Source organism: Helobdella robusta, assembly GCF_000326865.2.
Source record: "Helobdella robusta unplaced genomic scaffold HELROscaffold_10, whole genome shotgun sequence".
NCBI lineage: Eukaryota > Metazoa > Annelida > Clitellata > Rhynchobdellida > Glossiphoniidae > Helobdella > Helobdella robusta.
Window position 1 is genome coordinate 3736549 of NW_008703571.1, and position 22788 is coordinate 3759336.

General features: G+C 33.4%; 2 protein-coding genes across 2 annotated transcripts; one reads left to right on the top strand and one right to left on the bottom strand.

Annotated features, from left to right (window-relative positions):
* Positions 1 to 5195: 5195 nt before the first annotated feature.
* HELRODRAFT_166858 (hypothetical protein) lies at positions 5196 to 12415 on the bottom strand (the record flags this gene model as incomplete). Its single annotated transcript, XM_009012050.1, has 10 exons — positions 5196 to 5261; positions 5518 to 5583; positions 7739 to 7856; positions 8848 to 8980; positions 9064 to 9193; positions 9732 to 10057; positions 10111 to 10269; positions 10391 to 10551; positions 11902 to 12105; positions 12351 to 12415. 10 exons carry the CDS (start codon positions 12413 to 12415, stop codon positions 5196 to 5198), a joined length of 1428 nt encoding a protein of 475 aa, XP_009010298.1.
* Positions 12416 to 15060: 2645 nt separating this feature from the next.
* On the top strand, positions 15061 to 17149 carry HELRODRAFT_166859 (hypothetical protein; the record flags this gene model as incomplete). Its single annotated transcript, XM_009012051.1, has 4 exons — positions 15061 to 15210; positions 15528 to 15700; positions 16074 to 16173; positions 17027 to 17149. The coding sequence occupies 4 exons, from the start codon at positions 15061 to 15063 to the stop codon at positions 17147 to 17149; spliced, it is 546 nt and encodes a 181-aa protein (XP_009010299.1).
* Positions 17150 to 22788: the final 5639 nt, after the last annotated feature.

Here is a 22788-nt window from a genome sequence, read left to right on the forward strand (position 1 = left end):
TAAACGTAATCCTTCTAAGTTTGAATTAATTTGTTTTAATTAATCTAAACACTCTATTACTATTCCTCCTATTATCTTACCTGATTCTAAAACTCTTGATGTCCTTCATAAGTTTCGTAGTCTAGGTTTTATCTTTGATTCTACTATGTCTCTCTCTTTTCAGATTAATAGTGTTGCTAGAAGCTCTTACTTTCATCTACGTAGAATAAAAAAACTTTTGCCTTTTCTTGATGATCCTACTCTTCTCCTTCTTGTTACTTCGTTAGTCTTATCTAGGATTGATTATTGTAACTCGCTCTACTATGGTCTTCCTGACTCTATACTCTATCCTTTAAGTAAAGCTTTTAACTCTGCTGCTCGTGCCCCTTTCTTTTCTCATATATCTCCATATCTTTTTCTCTTGCACTGGCTACCTATAAAATATAGAATAATTTTTAAAATTTGCACGTTCATGTATAAGTCTCAATCTAAATTATTTCCTAAATATTTATCAGATATATTAATTGAACCTAAACGCCCCGGTTTACGATCGTCTTCTTGTTCTCGCTTTTTCTTAACTCGTGTTAAACACTCTTTTGCCAAATCTGTTTTTGCTTTTTCTGGTCCTTTTCTCTGGAACTCTCTATCTACTTCTCTGACTACTTCTCCATCACTTGCGAAGATCAGAGCGGATCTCAAGACCCATCTGTTTTCAAAATTCATTCAGGAGCGCTGCTGAACATCGCGGAAATAGCGCTTTATAAGCTAATTGATTGATTGATTGATTGATTGATTGATTGATTGATTGATTGATTGAATCAATCTTCGTTTAGTGTGCAGAGACCCAGTTTCTTTGACGGCCTTTGGGACGTGTGCCAGGTACTTCAACAGCTGCAAGAAAAGTTTCCACTTCGTTTGACATGACCAAACCTCTGCAGACGGTGTTGCAGGCATTCGTCTTTTATATCATCTAAACCAGCATGAGGCAGGATTTCGGTAGATTTAATGTGGTCCTTCAGACTAATTTGTTGCATCCACCGGAAGATTTTCATATCGGTTCGTTGAAGTTGTTGTTCTGGTTTGGTTGTTATTGGCCATGTTTCTGCACCATATAACAATACTAGACGTATCACAGATTTATAAAGTCTTGATCATAGTGGTAGTGGGATGTCACGCCGCATCAATGTAAAGGCAAGGAGATGCCACTTATTCCAGGCTGCACGTATGCGTGCTCGAACGGCAGCTTCAGCTGTTCCAGTACAATCCAGAACATCCCCTAGATATTGAAACGATGTGACTTTCTCCACCTTAATGGCTTCAAAAATATTGCTATTTTGAATTTGTTGTTGTGAATTGATGCAAGCAGGACAAACAAAATTGGACATTTTAGATAAAGTACCAATTATTTTTGAACAACGTTTGTGACACCACTGGTTACACTGCTGACACTTGATTGAATTGTTACCTACACCAGCTTTACAAACTGAGCAGGGCCATCGTCCAGTAGTTGTGGATATGATGGTTTCACCAGTGTTAATTTGAACTGAGCATCGGACTTAAACGAACGTAAATATCTACTTGCGTTATTTTGAAACGCCTTGTTTTAAGATGATTTAAGTGTTCATAAAAATTAAAAACATTTAGAGAAAAAAAGTATAAAAATAATTAGTATACAATGCCCTATCTATTGCAAAATTAATCAATTCAGAATCAATCAAAATTAGTCCAATTCAAAGTGAAAAATTATAATGAATAAAAATTGTAAACCTTAGCTAGACAGAGCAATAACCACATTCTTAAGAAAGGACTCGGATCTTGCAATTGGTCCAAACATAAGCTTATGATGTTACTTTTAACTGTCATTTCCTTAAACGTAAAGTAAAACTTTTAAAATCTATTTTTATAAAATAATTTCGAAAATAACCTAGCCAGAAAGCAATTCAAGTAAATCAAAAACTCATTCAAAAAATTTAATTTGCACTTTAAAATTCTCGTTTTTGGTTTTCTATTCAAAAATAAAAATAATGGCGATTCCTCAGAGGTACATACGTTTGATATCAATGACATAACTATTTTAAAAGGTTAACAAATATTTTATTGCTGTTACGACCAAATCGTCTTTTTAAAATTTTGAATAAAGCCACCGAGGCCATTAGTTAGTTCGTTGTTTTTAGTTAGACTATTTCCGAGTAATTAGTAACCATATTTTAGTTTATGACGATGATTCTGAACTAACACTTTTTATTTTAATAAAGTGAATTGAAATTTATTTTCCCACCAAGTTGACCGTTAAAGCGAATATTTTCCATCATCATCAGTGACAAGAAAAAACTCATTATCGGTGACTAGAAAGAAATTCATCATTGTCGTCATCAACATCAACGTCGGAAAAACCCATCATCGTCAGCACCAAGAAAGAAAAGAGAGAAAAAAAAACAAATCAACAGTTTTTTGTGACAATTGTTTTAACATTCAGCAACAACTTAAAGAAAAAGGAGTTAATTAATTCTTTCCGACCTTAAACTTCAAAGTGAAACAAAAGTAACACTGTAACAAACGAACAGCAATCAATCTTCGTTTAGCGTCCGTTAAAGCGAATTTCTTCCATCATCATCAGTGACGAAAAAAAATTCATTATTGGTGACTAGAAAGAAATTCATCATCGTCGTCATTAGCATAAACGTCGGAAAAACCCATCATCGTCAGCACCAAGAAAGAAAAGAGAAAAAACAAATCAGCAGTTTTCAGTGACAATTGATTTAACATTTAACAACAACTTAAAGAAAAAGGAGTTAATTACTTCTTTCCGACCGTGAACTTCAAGGTGACACAAAAGTGACATTGTAACAAATCGACAGCAATCCTGAATTCTCAAAAAAATGTCATTTATAACCCAATAGATAAAACCGGGTAAAAATTCTAGGTTGAATAGAAATGAACTTTCAAAATATGTACAAAAAAAGGATTGGAAGGAAGAGAATGAGTAAAACAAAAAAGAAGGAACTAGATAAAGATAAGAAAAAAAAACCTTAAGAAGATAAGAATGAGAAGAAAAAGATAGAATCAGATCCCGTTAGCTTGAATTGGCACGACGACAAAAGAGAACAAATCAAAATCAAAATCAGTTTGACAATTCAAACAAAGACTCATGATTTGCTAGATTTGAAGACATAGCACATGTTTGCAGGCTACCTGAAAGAAGTTTATCAGACCATCTCAAGGAGCAAGTAATAAAAACATTTAAATCCAATTAAATGAAAAAGATAAAAATCAATAAATCAATCTTCGTTTAGCGTCCAGAGACCCAGTTCCCCGAGGTAGGATGTTGTTTTCTTTGCCATCAATTTTTTGCGCCAAATTAGACGATCAGTTGTATCCATTTCATTTAAATTTAGAGCTTTCATGTCTTGCTCGATTGTTTGCGACCAAGATTTCTTTGGACGGCCTTTGGGACGTTTGCCAGGTACTTCAACATATGCAAGAGAAGTTACGGCACTGTTTCCACTTCGTTTGAAATGACCAAACCACCGCAGATGGTGTTGCCGGCATTCGTCTTTTATAACATCTAAATCAGCACGACAGAGGATTTCGGAAGATTTGTCCTTCAGACTAATTCGTTGTATCCATCGGAGCATGTTCATGTCGGTTCGTTAAAGTAGTTGTTCCAGTTTAGTTGTCATTGGCCATATTTCTGCACCATATAACAACACCGGACCACTATCACAGATTTATAAAGTCTTGATCGTAGTGGTAGTGGGATGTCACGCCGCATCAATATAGAGGCAAGGAGATGCCATTTATTCCAGGCTGCACGCATGCGTGCTCGAACGGCAGCTTCAGCTGTTCCAGTACAATCCAAAACATCTCCTAGATATTGAAACGATGTGACTTTCCCTACCTTAATGGCTTCAAAAACAGTGCTATTTCGAATTTGTTGTTGTGGATTGATGCAAGCAGGACAAACAAAATTCGACACTTTAGATAAAGTACCAATTATTTTTGAATAACGTTTGTGACACCACTGGTAACACTGCTGACACTTGATTAAATTGTTACCTACACCAGCTTTACAAACTGAACAGGGCCATCGTCCAGTAGTTGTGGATTGGATGGGTTCACCAGCGTTCATTGCTTTGGTTTTGCTGATGTTGACTTTGAATCCATGATCGGCGAGTCTGGTGTTCCAATCTTCAAACATCAGTTCCGCACTCTATTCAGACGTGGCTGTTAAAACGATATCATCAGCATATACTAGATTCCAAATGTCACTTGTGCGTATCGGTTTTGTGATTTCTTCCATCACAGTTATATATAACAGTGGACTGAGAATCGAGCCTTGGTGAACTCCAACGCCGATGTCAAATGCATCTGTGTTTCCAACCGTTGTGCTGACAAGAGCCTTAGTATTCGTATACTAGGTGAGGCGATGATGGCGATGATGATGATGATTGTGATGAAGATGATGATAGTGATGAAGATGATGATGGCAACGAAGATGAGGATAGTTATGTAGTTTAACATCATTAATTAATTTATTCACAACTACCATAAACCTCAAGGTCATGGGCATGACATAAAACAGCATCCACGCTGCCTTGCGTGCTTTTGAGCGAAAGGCTAGGCCCACCGCTTATAACTGGTGGTTGTCGTCAGGATGAGTGTCCGGATGTAAAAACTTTTCGATAGATAGATAGATAGATAGATAGATAGATAGATAGATAGATAGATAGATAGATAGATAGATAGATAGATAGATAGATAGATAGATAGATAGATATAGATAGATAAATAGTGAAATATAAATAGTAGCCAATAGGAAGTAGCGGTCATTTTTATATAAATATAGCGGAATTATTTAAATAGGGATAGTTGAAAATAGTTGTTAGATAGTTGGTAACTACGTGATCGATAGTTGGTAGAGAGTTGTTAGATAGTTGTTAGAGTTTTGTTTGAATTGTGAGTTCGTGGTCGGTAACGTTTGTATCTGCCGTCAGTCGTCGGTACGTTGGTATTTGTTTGCCACTAGTCGGTAACGTAGGTGGCAATTCGTTTGTTATTATTGAACTGCGGTTGACAATGACATTATATATATAAATATATTTACTATAATATTCGAAATAAAATAGGAACGTGGTTATTTGAACGTTTGTTAATTTCTGTTACAGTTGTCAGTTTGTTGAGTTAATAAAAATTTTCTGTAAACATTTTGCCGTGTATTAGTTGCTGGTAAGATTCAGAGATTGAACCTCAAAAACTAGACATACGCAGCGGATGACTATTTCCTAGAAAATTATTTTTTCGGTGAAGTGTTAAACTAAAAAGCAAGATAGCGTAGTAAACCATATTTGTATTAATAAGTTCTGTGACAACTCAGCGGCATATATTTCCATAAAATGGAAAAATTAAGCCTTATTATTCAATATAGTTGTTTAATAAATATAAACATCTACAAACATTTAGCTACATACAAGTGTATAAGAAATTTCAAAAACTAAAAGGCTAAAACTAAAATCACGAAAATTAATAAAAAACAAAAACCTGTCCAGCGGGAAAGTCACAAACAATAAGGGAGAGTACAAAAGTGGCAGACTGTCTGCATTCAGCCTAAGTAGTAAAAAATGATTCATATACTAATTTTTTAAATTAACAACGTGTCAAATTTTTTACGTATTTGTGAAGTGGTTCTCGCACAATAAAAAAAACATATAGAAAATAGTACAACAACAAAATAAAAATCTGAAATACTATATATAAATCAATCAAACAATCTTCCTTTTGCGTCTAGAGACCCGGTTCCCCGAGGTAGGACGTTGTTTTCTTTGCCATCAACTTTTTGCGCCAAATTAGACGATCAGTTGTATCCATTTCATTTAAATTTAGAGCTTTCATGTCTTGCTCGATTGTTTGCGACCAGGACTTCTTTGGACGGCCTTTGGGACGTGTGCCAGGTACTTCAACATCTGCAAGAAAAGTTATGGCACTGTTTCAACTTCGTTTGACATGACCAAACCACCGCAGATGGTGTTGCTGGCATTCGTCCTTTATATCATCTAAACCAGCACGACGCAAAATTTCGGTAGATTAGATGTGGTCCTTCAGACTAATTCGTTGCATCCATCGGAGCATTTTCATGTCGGTTCGTTGAAGTTGTTGTTCCAGTTTGGTTGTCATTGGCCATGTTTCTGCACCATATAACAACACCGGACGTATCAGAAATTTATAAAGTCTTGATCGTAGTGGTAGTGGGATGTCACGCCGTATCAATATAGAGGCAAGGAGATGCCATTTATTCCAGGCTGCACGCATGCGTGCTCGAACGGCAGCTTCAGCTGTTCCAGTACAATCCAGAACATCCCCTAGATATCGAAACGATGTGACTTTCTCTACCTTAAAGGCTTCAAAAACATTGCTATTTCAAATTTGTTGTTGTGGATTAATGCAAGCAGGACAAACAAAATTCGACACTTTAGATAAAGTACCAATTATTTTTGAATAACGTTTGTGACACCACTGGTAACACTGCTGACACTTGATTGAATTGTTACCTACACCAGCTTTACAAACTGAACAGGGCGATCGTCCAGTAGCTGTGGATTGGATGGGTTCACCGGTGTTCATTGCTTTGGTTTTGCTGATGTTGACTTTGAATCCATGATCGGCTAGTCTGGTGTTCCAATCTTCAAACATCAGTTCCGCATTCTGCTCAGACGTGGCTGTTAAAACGATATCATCAGCATATACTAGATTCCAAATGTCACCAGTGCGTATCGGTTTTGTGATTTCTTCCATCACAGTTATAAATAACAGTGGACTGAGAATCGAGCCTTGGTGAACTCCAACGCCGATGTCAAATGCATCTGTGTAAATACTATATATAAATAATATCTGGTTGTGTAAAAGGTAGTACGATCCATGTTTCTATCTGCCGAAACCCTTAAAATAATTAATCAATTAATAAGTAAGTATGTTCATTAGAGAAAAAAACAATATTGAAAAAATTATGAATTGAGTGAACATATTTTAGGGGTCTTGGGATAAAGGTTTTATTCTGATAAGCTGATTGAGTAGCGACATGATACTAATGAATACGTTGACGAAGTCTGGTTCATATTAGTTTCTACTTTCTTAAAGAATCTTGAATCGAGTAAGTTGAATAATTTGAATAACTGTGCACGGTAGGACATGATGAAGGTAAGTAGCTGAAGCGTATTAATTTTATGACGAGAATTTGTAGTTTTTTTTATTATTCTTTAAAAAATCAGGATCTGTCAGAAGCAGAAACTGTTACAGCATGCAAGGCAGTCGTATAAAAGTAAACGAAGAGAAATAAATGAAATTAATAAATAAAAAACGGAAAAAGAAAAATGATTAAACATTGAAAAAATTGAAAATAAAATAAAGTAATGGTATAAAAAGGCAAATAAATAAAGTAATTTGTTAATGGACTCTATAATAATGTCTTAGTGAGATAGTGAGATGATCGATAAATGAAAACTAGATTGTGTGAATGATAAAATTTTATTGAGTATTTTATTGAGGTGTCTTGTGATAAAGGTCTTTTCCTGATAAGATGATTGAGTGACTACTTGATAGTTGACGAAGGTTGTTGATTTTTTGCCAACTTTCTTAAACAGTCTTGTATCGAGTGTGTTGAATATTTGAATGACGATAGGATATGATGAAGGTAGATAGTTGAGGCAAATAAGTTTTTTTGATGAAAAATTGTAGTTGTTGAATTTGGTGTGTAACAAAACCAGACCAGGAGGGAGTTTGCATATTTGATGTTTGAGATGATAAGTGATTCGGGGAAGTCGAATAATTTGATGCCTCTGAGATCATATGATAGAGTGTTTTGAGGGCGTGAAATGTTTGAAAACCTTTTGGGATGATACGATTGATATGAGGTGCAACATTAAGTTTGGAGGTTAATGTGATGCCTAATTTTTAAAATTGATTTGTGTGGGTGATTGATGGGTGTTCTTGAGGTAATGTTATTTTCTTACGGCTATTGTGAATGATGAGTTCGAATGATTTATTGAAGTTAATGAGTCGAGTTCTGATTGGATGGTGTATGAGTTAGATGATGGGATGATAAGGTAGGTGTCGTCAGCGTATTTGATGATTTGATTAGAGCTATGAAAAGTTTTGAGAGTAGAAGCATTGATGATAAAGGTAGATGGTCCAAGAACAGAACCTTGAACTGCACTAGATTTAATAGGTAAAGTAGATAAAAGAGTAGAGCTAAAGAAAGTAGAATGACTCCCATTAGAATGAAAATTTATTATAATATTGTAAATGTTGAATGTTGTCAGGTAGAGAAAGAGAGGCTAACTTATTTGAAAGTGAGAGTGTCAAAAGCTTTAGAAAAGTCAAGAGCAATAAGATGAAAAAAAAATTTTTTTTTTTAAAAAGATGTTATTATAAGAGTAAGAGAAATGATGGCAGATGTAGATGAGCCTGTAGGGCAAAATGCAAACTGATCTTGTAACAGTGGTTTGATAGATGGATGGTTGAAACATGGATAGATGAATGACCTAACGATGCAAACTGAATGACCTAAAAATGCAAACTGATCTTGTAATAGTGGTTTGATAGATGGATGGTTGAAACATGGATAGATGAATGACCTAACGATGAAATTTTCAAGAATACGTGAAAGTATGGGTTTGATAGATATTGGGCAATAATCTATTGGTGATGATGGGTGTTTTGTTTTAGAAATTGGATGAAGTATGCTGGATTTCCATTGTGATGGGATGAATGAAAGCATTATGCAGGATAGAGAATGGGGTAAATAGTTGATGTTGTTGACGACTATTGATTGTTGTTGCTTTTGTTGGTGGAGTTTTGTAGGACGGGTCGGTTGACGTGGAAGCAAGGTGGGTGTTGAGTGTGCTGGCATCAATTTGCGGTAAGGTTGACGTGTTGAATGATTTATCAGAGCCTCTGATCTTGTTAACTTGGTTTACATTAATCCCATATACTTTGTCAAGGTTTTGACCTTCGTGGGTTGGACCCCAGAATATAGGATGTAGACCTGTTTGAAGAATGGAACTTGGCACATGGCTTTGCTTCCACGCTTACTGTTAGTGAAGGTTTTTGAGCTGAAGTTGATGATGAGTGTTTTGATGTATTTGGTGATCGCTGCAGCTTTGAGGATGAGACCTGATTTCATGAATTTATTTATTGGCGAAGTAGATATTTGATGAATGGGCTGATGAATGAAGGGTCTGATGATTGATCGTGATGTTTGATGTTGGGTAGTACATGTTGTAAGATGAGTTGATGATTTTATAAAATTTATCAAAATAGTGTTGCAGAAAATTATCGATAATTAGTTATGACCATATTATCGTTACTATTGTTATTAACATTATTATCATCGGCACTATTGTAATTATTATCAGTACAAGTATTATTACTATTAGTAAAACTATTATTATCATTGCTATTATTCATATTATCAAAATTAATAGCATTGTTATTAATAATTGGTGGTAGAGTGTTGTTGGTGGTGATGATGCTGGTGTTGAAGATATTGTTGAAGTCGATGTTGTTGAGATGTTGAAAGCAGGCACTACTCTGTGAAGGATGAAAAAAGATGACTTTCCTTGTTATGTTGCTTCTCAATGTTGAGTTAGCTGATGGTGGGGCAGCAACCAACCCAAGATGATGTGTTGAAACGTGTGACCGATAAGTGTGAGTGATGTCCAGGTTTACATTAATCCCATATATTTTGTCAAAGTTGTGACCTTCGTGGGTGGGACCCCAGAATATAAGATGTAAACCTGTTTGAAGAAAGGAATTATGGTCGAGTTGATTAAAGCCATCACAATGATAATTTTTGAGTTGCTCACCAACGCAGTGTTGGAGAGTTCATCGATGTAACCCATCAAGGAGAAGACTTCGTATAATGGATTTGGGGAATGATAGATGGCGCAGATAAAGTATGGTTCACTGTCAATAACGCACTTAAGACAAAGGGTTTCCAGTGCATCATTGACAGCATGAGGCAAAACGATGTGAATTTGAGATGAAATGGATGACTTCAAATAGATGACAACCTCCTCCACGCCGCCTACCAGGACGGTCTTTTCTGAAGGGTGTGCTAGCCATCTATCACGATCAAACCATCAGGGTGATCTGGCCTAAGCCATGACTCGGTGATGATGATGTCATGGTGAAAATGATACACATCACATCTCAAATGCTCAATAGCATATGGCTTGACAATGCTAGTGACATTCAAAATGTAGATGGTGGGTGGACGATGATATGGGGCAATTTTGGCTGGGTTGTCAGTCGGGGTGAGTTTGATGTTAATGAGTTGGGAGGATTAGATGAAGAGCGTCGACTGGGGTAGTTGCTTCTTTTACGAGTTAATGAAACTACTACTGGTATCGCTGATGACGAGTTAGTGTTAGGTAGATGAGCAGGGGGTGTTGATGTTGAAGTTGTAGAGTGCTGTAGCGATTGAGGAAAAGAGGGGAGGTGCTGATGTTGGTGATGATCAGGATCCAAGATTTTGTTGAGGAATAGTTTTTCGTAGCGGACTTTTGATGGCGAATTAGTCTGGTTGAAGATCAAGCAATTGTTGGCGTGTGTATTGGATCATGCGTTCGTGAGCGATAATTAGTAACGCGTGATTAAAAAGAGTAACGGACGAAAAAAAAATTAATAAAACAAAACATAAGAACTTAATTGAGAAAATTGAAATTAGCTAAAAATAAAATAAAATTGTTATTTAAATTACATTAGAACATTTACCGATAGCTAAACACGTGCATGCACGCACCACCGGAAACCAAAAAAGGAAACAAAAAAAACTGAAGACCGATGAATTAAAATGCTGGAGCCAGACCAAGAAGAAGCTGCAGGTATGTGTCATATAATGAGTGATTTTGTGATTTGAATATTTGAGCGAAGTGTTTTGATTGCGTGAAATGTTCAAAAACCTTTTGTGAAGATGTAGTTAATAATGAGATACTATGGAGGTGAATGTAATTTGTAAATGAATCATGTGAGAGTTTGACGGATGTTCTGGAGGTAATGTTATTTTCTTACGACTGATGAATTCAAATGATTAATTAAGGTTGCATTGCTTTGACCATGCCGTTAATGAGTCAAGCTCTTCGATGGTGTTTGAGGTAAGTGATGGGACGAGTAAATAGGTGTCGTCAGCATAAATTGATGATTTTATTGGAACTATGATGAGTTTTTAAAGTTGAGGCATTGATGATGAAAGTTGAAGGTCAAAGGATAGATTCTTGAGTTAATGAGTAGGAAGGGTTAAGGAAAGTTTTGAACAGAAAAAAGTAAAATGATTACAAACAGAAAAAAAAATTCATTACGGTACTGTCAGATAAAAGAAAAGAAGTTAAATTATTTGTAAGTGAGAAGTGATACCGAGTATCAAGAAGCCAAGAGCAATAAAACGAACATGATTATTATTTTAAAAAAAGAGATTAAATTATAGAAAAGAGATAATTGCGGTGTATACGAACCTGCAGGGCGAAATGCGAACTGATCTTGTAGTAGTGGTTTGATAGACGGATGATTGAAACATACCTAACAATGAAATTTTCGAGAAGACGTAAAAGAATGGGGGTGGTTGAAATTGGGCGATTATTGGTGATTTGTTTTAAGAATGGGATGTATTGAGCAAGATTTAGATTGTGATGGGATGAATGGATGGATGAATATGTTATGAATGTGGTGTGGTGCCAAAGATGTATGGTGTGATGTTTTATAAAAACTATGTGCCGGACTGAATAATGTTAACTGTTGATGATGACGATGAGTAGTATTTTTTGGCGGGAAAAATTTTTTAAGACTGGTCGGTTGACATGAAAGTGGCAGTCCCACTGCATACCAAAGTTTCAATGTCTTTGTCACTGCTAACTTCTAGGAAATTTTCAAAACCTTCGTAGTCGTCCAATCTTCATCATTGCGATAATAACTTCCTTCTTCACGTTATCAACGTGCATCACAGTCGAAACATCTCTAGGAAAAACAGACTTGCAATCGTTTATGTAATTGTAGATAGTTGTATAAGCTGGTGAGATGATTGTGTTGTATCGGTCAGGAACACAGTTCCCTCCTCCGGTTTGTTGTCTAATTTTATTTCTGTATTGTTATCGATTGTCACTTAGATGATGTTCCTCCAGTGGCTGCCTGTAATTTCAGCATTTTGACTATTGCAAAAGATTATATATTTGGCTATAAGTAAGAACACACACACACACACACACATATATATATATATATATATATATATATATATATATATATATATATATATATATATTGATGAAAATCACAGCATGTTCGGCGTTAGTTAACTTCCATTTCAACTTTTCTATTTTTCTAACGGTTGATCGTAAATCATTTTCAAGTTTCTTTGTTCAAAACCAAAATTTTTGTTTATTTTAAGCATGATAGAACAAAAGCTTTTTTCGATATTTTTATACCATCTTCGGTGTTCAAATTGATATGTTGTGTGTGTGCCCAGACGCTCAAATATATATATACTGTGTCTCTACTCTACTTTGTTGATTCCTTGATACTTAACTGTGAATACTTAACGCTCATTTAATTAGTTTTACAATCTTCAACTTCGTTTACGTTTTTTTCATTATCGATGATTACTATGTTTCTAAATTTATTGGTATGAAGAATTACAATTGCCCATTGTTGAATATTTATTATCGGATGTCTTTGTTCTATGAGTATTGATTCGGTTAGTCTTAAATTATAATGGTTATTATTGTAATGTAAGATTTCAACATTGTGGCCCAAGATTTGTCTAGTAATTTAAGTTTTGTGTTTTTCTTTCATGTGATTCTTTATAGCGCCAGTTTGTATGTGCATCGTGAGTCTTCTCGATAACCTGGTCGTTCTCATACCAATATATTCGGAATTATGGTCCCACACTCACCAGTATTGCATTTGAACAAAGAAATGGCTATGATCCATTATCGATTCTGGTTTACTAGTGCAGTTGTTTTTCATCACAAAAAATTACATTCTTTGGTTGGAGTAGTATATTCGTAGTTTAATACTATCGTTTTCATTGGTTGCCTGGACGTTATTTTTTTATGATTCTATTCATGATTTTTTTCAATTTTTTCGAAAGCGGTTAACATGTGATTCTTATAATATATTACTATGTTATTTTTGTTACTATCGTTGGTTGGATTGTTGTTGTTGCTGATTTTTAGTTCTTTTCTTTCTATTATTTTCTGGATCATAAAAGTTTTATATCCATTATTAATGAGTAGTTTAGTGATTCTATTTAGTATTGTTCTCCTGCTTCCTATATCAGAAGAGTGCGTGTAGGCTAGGTTTAAAAAAGCAAAAATTGTGCTCTCTAGATATGTTTGACAACATTCACTATTGCCATTGAGGCATAAAACTTTTTGTTGCTTTGGTGTATACTGAGGTATTAAATTCATTTTGCACATTTTGTATTAGTACGTCTAGGAATGATAGTTTATTATCAGTAGATTTTTCATTGTAAACTTAAATTGTGACGAATTTAGTCGTTGTAGAAGTCTTGCTATTTGATCATCATCTTCATAAGTAACAAATATATCGTCAACGTATTGGCAGTATATATTAGGTTTTAGTTCTGGTTCTTCTTTAAATAACATTTCTTCGATATGTCCAACATAGATGTTTGCAAAGAGTACAACCGTCTATTTGCTGATATAGTGTGTTACCCGGGCCAACGAAAGGCGCTTCGGCTGAACATATTCTTAGCGGCGCAACTAATTCACCTTGGAATCGGTAGTGGTAAATGACTGGAATTGTATATTCAATCTATTATTATGCTAATTGTGTCCTCTACAGGGACATTTGTAAACAGTGACTTCACATCCTATTTTATGGTTTTGTTGTAAACAATAAGTCTATGAATTTCCTACTTGATTTTAGGTTGTAGCTGTTAGGAGTGAACTCAAGAAACTTGAAAATGATTTACGATCAATCGTTAGAAAAATCAAAAGTGAAATTGGAAGTTAACTAACGCTGAACATGCTGTGATTTTTATCAATAATTGCATTTCTGACAGTCTTAATCCAATATATATATATATATATATATATATGTTTGTGCTAGGATAGTGAATGAACGCATTTGGATTTCTCTGCGTTTTTCTTAAATTTTGGTGTTAATTTGGATATTATATGATTGAATTGGGATTTGTTTAAAGGATAAAATTAAGGGAAGTATTATTATATTTTGTTTTTCATTAAATTGGTTCGAATTAATTAATTTAGATTTAATTGTTTATTTTAGGATTTATACAAGAAAGCTAATATTTAAGTTGTTTTTTGGATAAGTTCACTCTTTGTTGATTTTTGAGGTGTAGTTTGCAGACTTAAACATTAACAATTAGCATTAATTTACATTTGTTTGTACTGATTTGTTAATAAACATATGGCTTGAAGAAATAAATGCACAGCCTGAGCAGGTAAGGTGCCAATGAACGAAATGCTACACTGCAAATTTTGTGAGTTGGTGATTCATTGGAAATGCGTTTCCATTTCTGAGCAAAGAATGAAGGATATTCAACAATGTACACTGTACAGGTTTAATATGGTGTTGTAGTGGCTGTGTTGGACCGATAGAAGCTTTCAAACCTGGCAGTCAGTTAAGCGTGATGGAGGGGATATAAAAACGATTCATGAAAGCAATGCGGTTATTAATAACCAAATTAAAAATTTGTGGGGCAAGTTTAATAAAACGCTTGTTAATGATGATTTGAACTTGGCGATGAAGAATCTAGAAAACAAAATGAACTAAAAAATATAAAAAACATACAAGATTGCAACAACGTCATTAGTGGTCAAATAAAGGAGATAAAAACAGTACTTGATAAAATAATCACGGAAAATATTCTAGATAAAAAAATAAATTCACTACAAGATGGTCTTAGAAAGTCATATTCAGATGCCATGAAAGATGTAAATGATTTCAAAGACTGATACTATTTATGAATTATTACATGAAGACTTAGATATTCTTGTGTTAACAGAAACCTGGTATGGTTCATCAGATGATGTTTCGGTTAAATTAGCTATGCCCCAAGGATTCAGGTTTGTTAATTGTTTGCGAAGAGATGATCCATATCATGGGGGATTAATCATCTACTTTCGTGATCGCTTTAAACACAAAAAGATAGCTTTGCCGAAATTATTAACATTTGAGGCAATTGTGGCTATATTGACAGTAGGCACAGTTAATGTGACAATGTTGTGTCATCCCCTTCAAGGATTCTAACAGGTGTCCCTCAGGGTTCAATATTGGGACCTTTGTTGTTTATAATATTTGTGAACGATATCTTTTCTGTATCAGATAGATGTACTGTGATGTTATTTGCTGACGATACCAGTATTTTTTTGTCAGGTAAGAGCCTGCTTGACTTATTCACGGAGATGAATAGCAAGCTTAGTGTGATTTATGAATGGTTTTTGTCCAATCGGCTGACAGTGAACATATCCAAGTCTTGTTATGTCATCTTTGGTCCCTCGATAAAAACGAACAAGGTGCCCTTGAGTGGCCTGGAGCTGATTATCCAGGGCATATCTCTTCCACGGGTTCATTCGGTAAAATTTTTGAGAATTGTTATACTAAGTGATCTGAAATGGAATGAGCACATCGACATGATCGTCCATAGGCTGTACCGTGCGGTTGGGATTCTGTTTAGAGTGAGAGACAGGTTGAATGTCAAGTAAATGATCTTACTTTATTATTCTTTTTTTATCCACATTTGTTATATGGAAATGTGTTTTGGGGATCCGCCAGTAAATATTGAATCAATAAAGTTTTAGTGATGCAAAAACGTTTTATGCGAATAATTTTTTCTTTGAACTTTCGCGATCATACTGATGACGTGTTTCGTAACCATCAAATTCTTAGAATAGAACAATTACATAATTTTAAACAATTACATAATTTTAAACAAATGTTTATAAAATACTTATTAATAAAGATTATGAGCCGTTAAATTTTTTTGATAGGGTTCGGACAACTACCAGGCAACGTGGTCAATTGTTGTTAAAAAAATTTAAAACTTCCACCTACCAACGTAGCTGGATAATAAGGGGTCCAAAATTATGGAATGATTTGGCCATGGATGGTCAAACACATCTGTCTTTGAAGAGATTTAAGCTATGTGCAAAAGACGCTGCGGTGACATATGGGCGCGCTAATTGACTGTGTTTATATATGACCTTTATTTTGTTGTGTGATTCAGTACTTTTTTATGCAATGTATTTGTTTATTAACGTGGTTGCTAAATGTATTTAACTAATTTTATGAATGTATTATTATTAGTCTATTATTGTAATTTTTTGTTTGATTTTAGTCATGGGGGTCTTTGCAAGTACTTTTGTTACTTTTTTTGATCTCCTGACTTTTTTTTGTCAAATAAATTTTGAAGAAAAAAAAAATGTTGCACTATTTGTCATTTATCGACATTTATTTTTGTCAAATAAATTTTGAAGAAAAAAAAAATGTTGCACTATTTGTCATTTATCGACCAGAATCGCAGTTGGTTTCTAAAGCATTTTTTCAAAAATTGACCAGTGTCTTGGAGAACATAATGTTATTGAGCGAACATGTAATATTATTAGGTGATTTGAACGTGCATGTCGAAAGAAATGATGATGTTATTGCCAGGCTATTATCGAATGTGTTTGGCATGTTTTCAATGCGAAATGTAATAAAAGAACCCATACATATGCATGGTGGAACGTTGGACTTGGTGGTAGCAGTAATCAATATGCCTGTTACTCAATGTTAGGGTATATCCTAATGGTGTCATTTCTGATCACAGTTTGGTTTCATTTTGTTTGCCAATAGTTTGTTCCCCTATGTTAAAGGCTAAAAAGACTGTACGAGCATGGAAGCGTGTGGATGAAAATTATATGATTACCTTGATTAATGGATCTCCGAGAAGTGGTGCTTGTAGATAAAGCAGCAGAACTCTTCAACAATGAAATGACAAGAATTGCTAATATTCCGTCTCTTCATGTTGTTGAAGCAAGAATGGTTCAAACTGCACCATGGTTCGCTAGTGACTGTAGAGGAATTAAACGTCAAAGGTATGAACGCAAATATAGGAAAAATAAATGCATGGTTAATAGGCAGAACTGAATTGGCCTAATGAATATGAAACAAGAGCATTTTGCAAAGAAAAGAGAATCATACTGGACACCACCACCACCAACATGTTTAATCCTAACAATAATAACAGTTAATTGTAAATGTTAATAAATTGTTAAGAAGCAAAGTCAAACTTGACACCATGCCTTCTTCGGACACTGTGGTTTGTTGACCATCAATAAAATTTGGACCTCCGATTAACACTAATACTAACAACCCTAAACAGTTATGGCGAGTTTTAAACAAGGTTTTATGTAACAAAAAACTAATACGGTTGATGTTGCAAACAATAAAATTACTGCCAGTGAATTTGTAGAGTTTTTCAGGTAAAAGATTGTAAACATTAAAAAAACCATAATAGAGCATGGAGTACCTTCTTCCAGTTGTAAGGTTAAAAAACATCAAGTATTCTCGAATTTTTTGGAGTGCTCAAGTGATGATGTTAAGGCAGTTATTTTGAAAGCCTCTGACGAGTCTTTTCAAAAAACACATTGAACTGTTTTTGCCGTACTTGACGGATTTGATCAATATGTGTTTGAAAACTGGAAGTTATCCAATGATTTTTAAAAAAGCAATTGTTACACCTCTATTGAAGCAACCATCGTCCAATTTTCGGAGTGCTCAAGTGATGATGTTAAGGCAGTTATTTTGAAAGCCTCCGACGAGTCTTTTCAAAAAACACATTGAACTGTTTTTGCCGTACTTGACGGATTTGATCAATATGTGTTTGAAAACTGGAAGTTATCCAATAATTTTTAAAAAAGCAATTGTTACACCTCTATTGAAGCAACCATCGTCCGATACAAATGAGTTAGAGTTTTCGTCCTGTGTCAAATTTGTCGTTTATAGAAGATTGTTGAAAAGGTGGTTACAAGACAGCTTTTGCAATACTTGGATGAAAAGAATCTTCTTCCGTGCTTTTAGTCGGGATACAGAAGATTCCACTCTACGGAAACGGCACTGTTAAAGCTGTTGTCAACGTTATTTCGGGCATCAGATTCAAAGCAAGTGACATTGTTAGCTTTACTTGATATGAGTGCTGCCTTTGATTGTGTAGATCAAAATATACTTGTTCAAAGAATGTCAACAATCTATGGAATCTAAGATTTTTCAAGTCGTACTTAAATGACAGATCACAGCGGATATTTTTTGGTAATGAATATTCGGATGAAGAAAAAATGTTAACCGGCATCCCTCAGGGATCGGTGTTGGGACAATTTCTCTTCTTGTTGTATACGGCTGATGTGTTTGACATGATGGAGAATCATAAGTAGAGTGTTATGCGTATGCAGATGACATTCAGTTAGTATCATGTGCTCCTGTTAAAAAGTTTGATGATTTAGCTGAAGGACTGAAAGATGCGTTGGCTGCAGTAAATATTTGGATGTCACAAAATGGAATAAAATTGATTTTATTTTTATTTACGTTTTAATTATATAATTGAGTTGTCGAGTACGTAATGTATGTGGGTGTTTTATGTTTTATGCTTGGATGTGCTTACGTTGAATGTGTTTTGGATGTTATGAGATGTGTGTGTTTCGTGTGTTTCTAATAATTTGAATTGATTTATTAATATTGTGCGGGTGGTTGGCTATTTGTCTGTTGGTTGTTCTGAATTATTGTTATTGTGTATCTTCTGTGCATAATTGTGTGTGATTGGTGTGGGTAAAGTGTGGATGAACGTATCTATGATTTGGTTTAAAATAGTTGCTGTTTGGTTCTTACATGGTTGTTACATGTGATTAGGTATGGTCGAGAGTATATGTGTGCATCTATATATGAATTTAAAGGATTTATCCGTTTTATATTAGTTATTTTTACAATGAATACTGTTTATTACATAATAATATTTGTGGATAAAAATTGCTATTGAATGAGTTAGCTTGAATTTGAAAGTGTACAGATATTTATGATTGATATGAGGTCAAATAATCCTGTTTATTTAGTTATTACTTTCTATTATGTTTATATGTGTGTTTATGTGTGTGTGTGCATGTTTTATTCAGGAAATTAATTATTCTCTGCTTTACTTTTTGCTGAGTAGATGAGATAATTGTTATATCTATCTATCGGCAACTCTGTCGGTAAATGGATATTATCCATGGGTTATAATGACTTCTAAAAGTTATTTAGCCTTTTTGTATTTACTGCTGTAATTGTATCTGCACTTTCAATTGTTAGAGGTTTTGGATGCATGTGTATATATCGGTCGTGGGTGTGCGTGCTCTTTGTGAGTGAATTTGAATTGTGTCATGGGACCTTATTTATTGATTCTTGGTTAATGGCATCTTTATTTTATGTTTATTTTCAAAATATTTATGTTTTTGTTTGATCACTTAAATGGACAAAATTTTTCTTTTGGTTATGTTGGATAGCGACTTTGGGTAGTTCTATAAAAGTAGCTATACAAGTTTTCTTATAATAAAAAAAAATAATATATATATTACATACATACAAGTTTCATTAAATTCTATCGATATAGCATAATGTATTAATTTTAATTTCTTTATTTTTCTAATAATTAAATGTAATTTATTATTCAGTTTATTAATTATATATATATTATATATAAATATAATCAACTCTGAAACTTACATAATATAATATATAAATATATATATATTATATATATATATATATATATATATATATATATATATATATATATATATATATGAAAATAGTTGATTTGTCATCAGATACATCGATATATATATATATATATATATATATATATATATTATATATATGTATGTGTGTGTTGGATGTCAGAAATGCAATTATTGACGAAAATCACAGCAGATTACATTGGTTGCATTGTAGATTTGTAAAGCGCCTCTATTGAGCTATCTTCAGGGGCGCTAACTATGCTTCGTTTTATTGAAAAAATGATGTTTGAAGCCGCCTCTAAAGACGTCACGACTGACGTCAGAGTTGACTTTTAAATCAATCGGTAATGAGTTCCAGGTCCTGGCTGCTGCAACTGAAAACATTCTTGCACCAAAATGAGATGCTTTGAACGGAGGATAGACAATATCTCCTTGCTTATTATTATCATTATTATTATTATTGTTATTATCATTATCGTTATCATTATCATTATTATTATATATTATTATTATTATTATTAAATAAAAATAATAATTAATAATATTAATAATAATAATAATAATAGAAACGATATTCTAATTAATTTCGCGCTTCAAATTTGTGACATTGTTGGTTGCCATCTTGACAACGGCCACGTAGCATGAACAATCGTATAATTTCAAATATTTTGTTTACTAATTTCAATGAACCTTTGCGTTTTTATTTCGTTACTTTTATTTTATTTTAATATATTAAAAAATACAACTAATTAACTATTAATAGAATTTATTTAAAATATATATTGCACTGATGATGACTTTACGTCGAAATAGATCTATATGCATAACTTTAATAATAATATAAAAAATAAACGATTATAAAAATGGGATCTTGCTTGATTAATTTTAACAATTAAAATCATAAACGATTATAAAATGGATTTCAACATTTTGAATAGACTTAATTGTAAAGAACTAGTTCAAAATATTAGAAAATCAACCATAAAACTTGTTAATGCTGAATCGTCGGTGGATTTTTTGTACATATATATATATATATATATATATATATATATATATATATATATATATATATATATATATATATATATATATATATATATATGTTGTAAAATCAACGATCCCATCATCAGTCTTGTCTGTACGAGAATTAACTACGCTAATTCTGTATATATGAAAATCGCAGCATGTTCGGCGTTAGTTAACTTCAAATTTAACTTTTCGATTTTTCTAACGGTTGATCGTAAATCATTTTCAAGTTTCTTTAGTTTAAAACCAAAATTTTTGTTTATTTTATTCATTATAAAACAGAAAAACTTCGGTGTTCAAATTGATATGTTGTGTTTGTGCCCAGATGCTCAAATATTTTTATACTGTGCCTATTTATTAGTTCCTTATTTGTTCAAAGTGAATATTTAGTTTTACAATCTTCAACGTCGTAAAATATAACATTTTTCCGTGTTTTCATTATCGATGATTCCTCTGTTTTTAAATTTATTGGTAGGAAGACATGGTTTCTATAATATACGATTATATGATTTCTGTAATATACAATTATGTCGTTGTCATTGTTTTAAATATATTGATATATTGTTGTAGCCTTTATCGAAAAGTGCTCTAAATGGATGAGGTTTTGTAACCATTGCTTACTAGTAGATTAGTAATTCTTTTCAGTTCCGTACTGCGATCTTCAGTTGAGGATGAATGCGTGAATGAACGGTTCACAAAGGATTTTATTGCACTTACTTTGAAAATTGTTCATTACATTCACTTAACACATTCAAACAAATACCTTTATTTGTTACTTTGACGTATACGGCATTTGTAAATCTTTGTTGGTCAAGCGTTACCAAAACATCCAGAAATGACAATGGCTCGATGGTGAAATTCAATTTCGATTGGTTCAGGGTTGCTAGTAGCTGGACGACTTGTTCCGGATCATCGTATGCGACAAAGATATCGTCAGCACATCTGGCATAAACGTTTGTTTTTAATTCCAGATTGTCTCTAAACGTTTTGCTCTTAAAATGTCCTAAAAAGAAATTTACGATCAGAACACTGAGTGGTGACGCCCAAAAGTACGAAGAATTTGCAAAAGTACCTAAAGATCATTAACAAGATGAACAATGTGGTCTACAGAATCCAAGATAAGAAAAGATAACGAGCTACAATAAAGGCTGTCCGTTTGGATAGGTTAACCCCCTATTCAATGAGGAAAATCGCCTATGTTAGGTATTAACAACCAACGCAATAGTCGAGATGCGCTATATAATTAATTTCAATTATCTTGGTTGTTTTATAATTCTATGTTGTATATTCAACGCAGCTCTCAATATATTGTTAAATAATCTTAAATAATACAATCTTTGCTCGGCACAAGTTGTAAAAAGTGAGGTTAGGGTTGTTGCATTATGGAATTGAGCTGTGAATCATGCAAAATCTAGTCATTCTGTGATCAGCAAGTAATTAATTGGTTCTATTAATGATGGCATTGAAATAAAGTCTGTGTTTGAACCGAATAAAGATTGAAAACTTCACGATAGTTAAAAGTTACATTAATATCTTTAGACCATAGCGGAATAAATCGCGCAACAATGTCTTGAAGTACAATATATACTTGTGTGAATGGATGTGTGAGGGAAAAATGCTATTATGTAATGCATATTAGATCAATTCATAAAACTTGCAAGAATTTCGTTTATGAACTAAATAAACATGAAAAAGAAGAATCATTAGAAAAACTGAAAACTTTAGTTGTAAACTAAACAATGTAGAAAACGTATAGAATTGCTTTTCTATAAAGTTCTGTTAAATTTTATTACAACAACAACGCAGCTCTTAATATATTGTTAAATAATCTTAAATAATGCTGTCTAATGATTTCATAATGAACGTAAATGAATAATGAACGCTTCTTGAAATTATATAAACCCTAATTTTTTTGATAGCCACTTTACAAATATTATTTTATGACATCTGAAAAATATGAAGACTAAGTTTTAAAATGAGTCATTTGAACGTAGTTTATAAC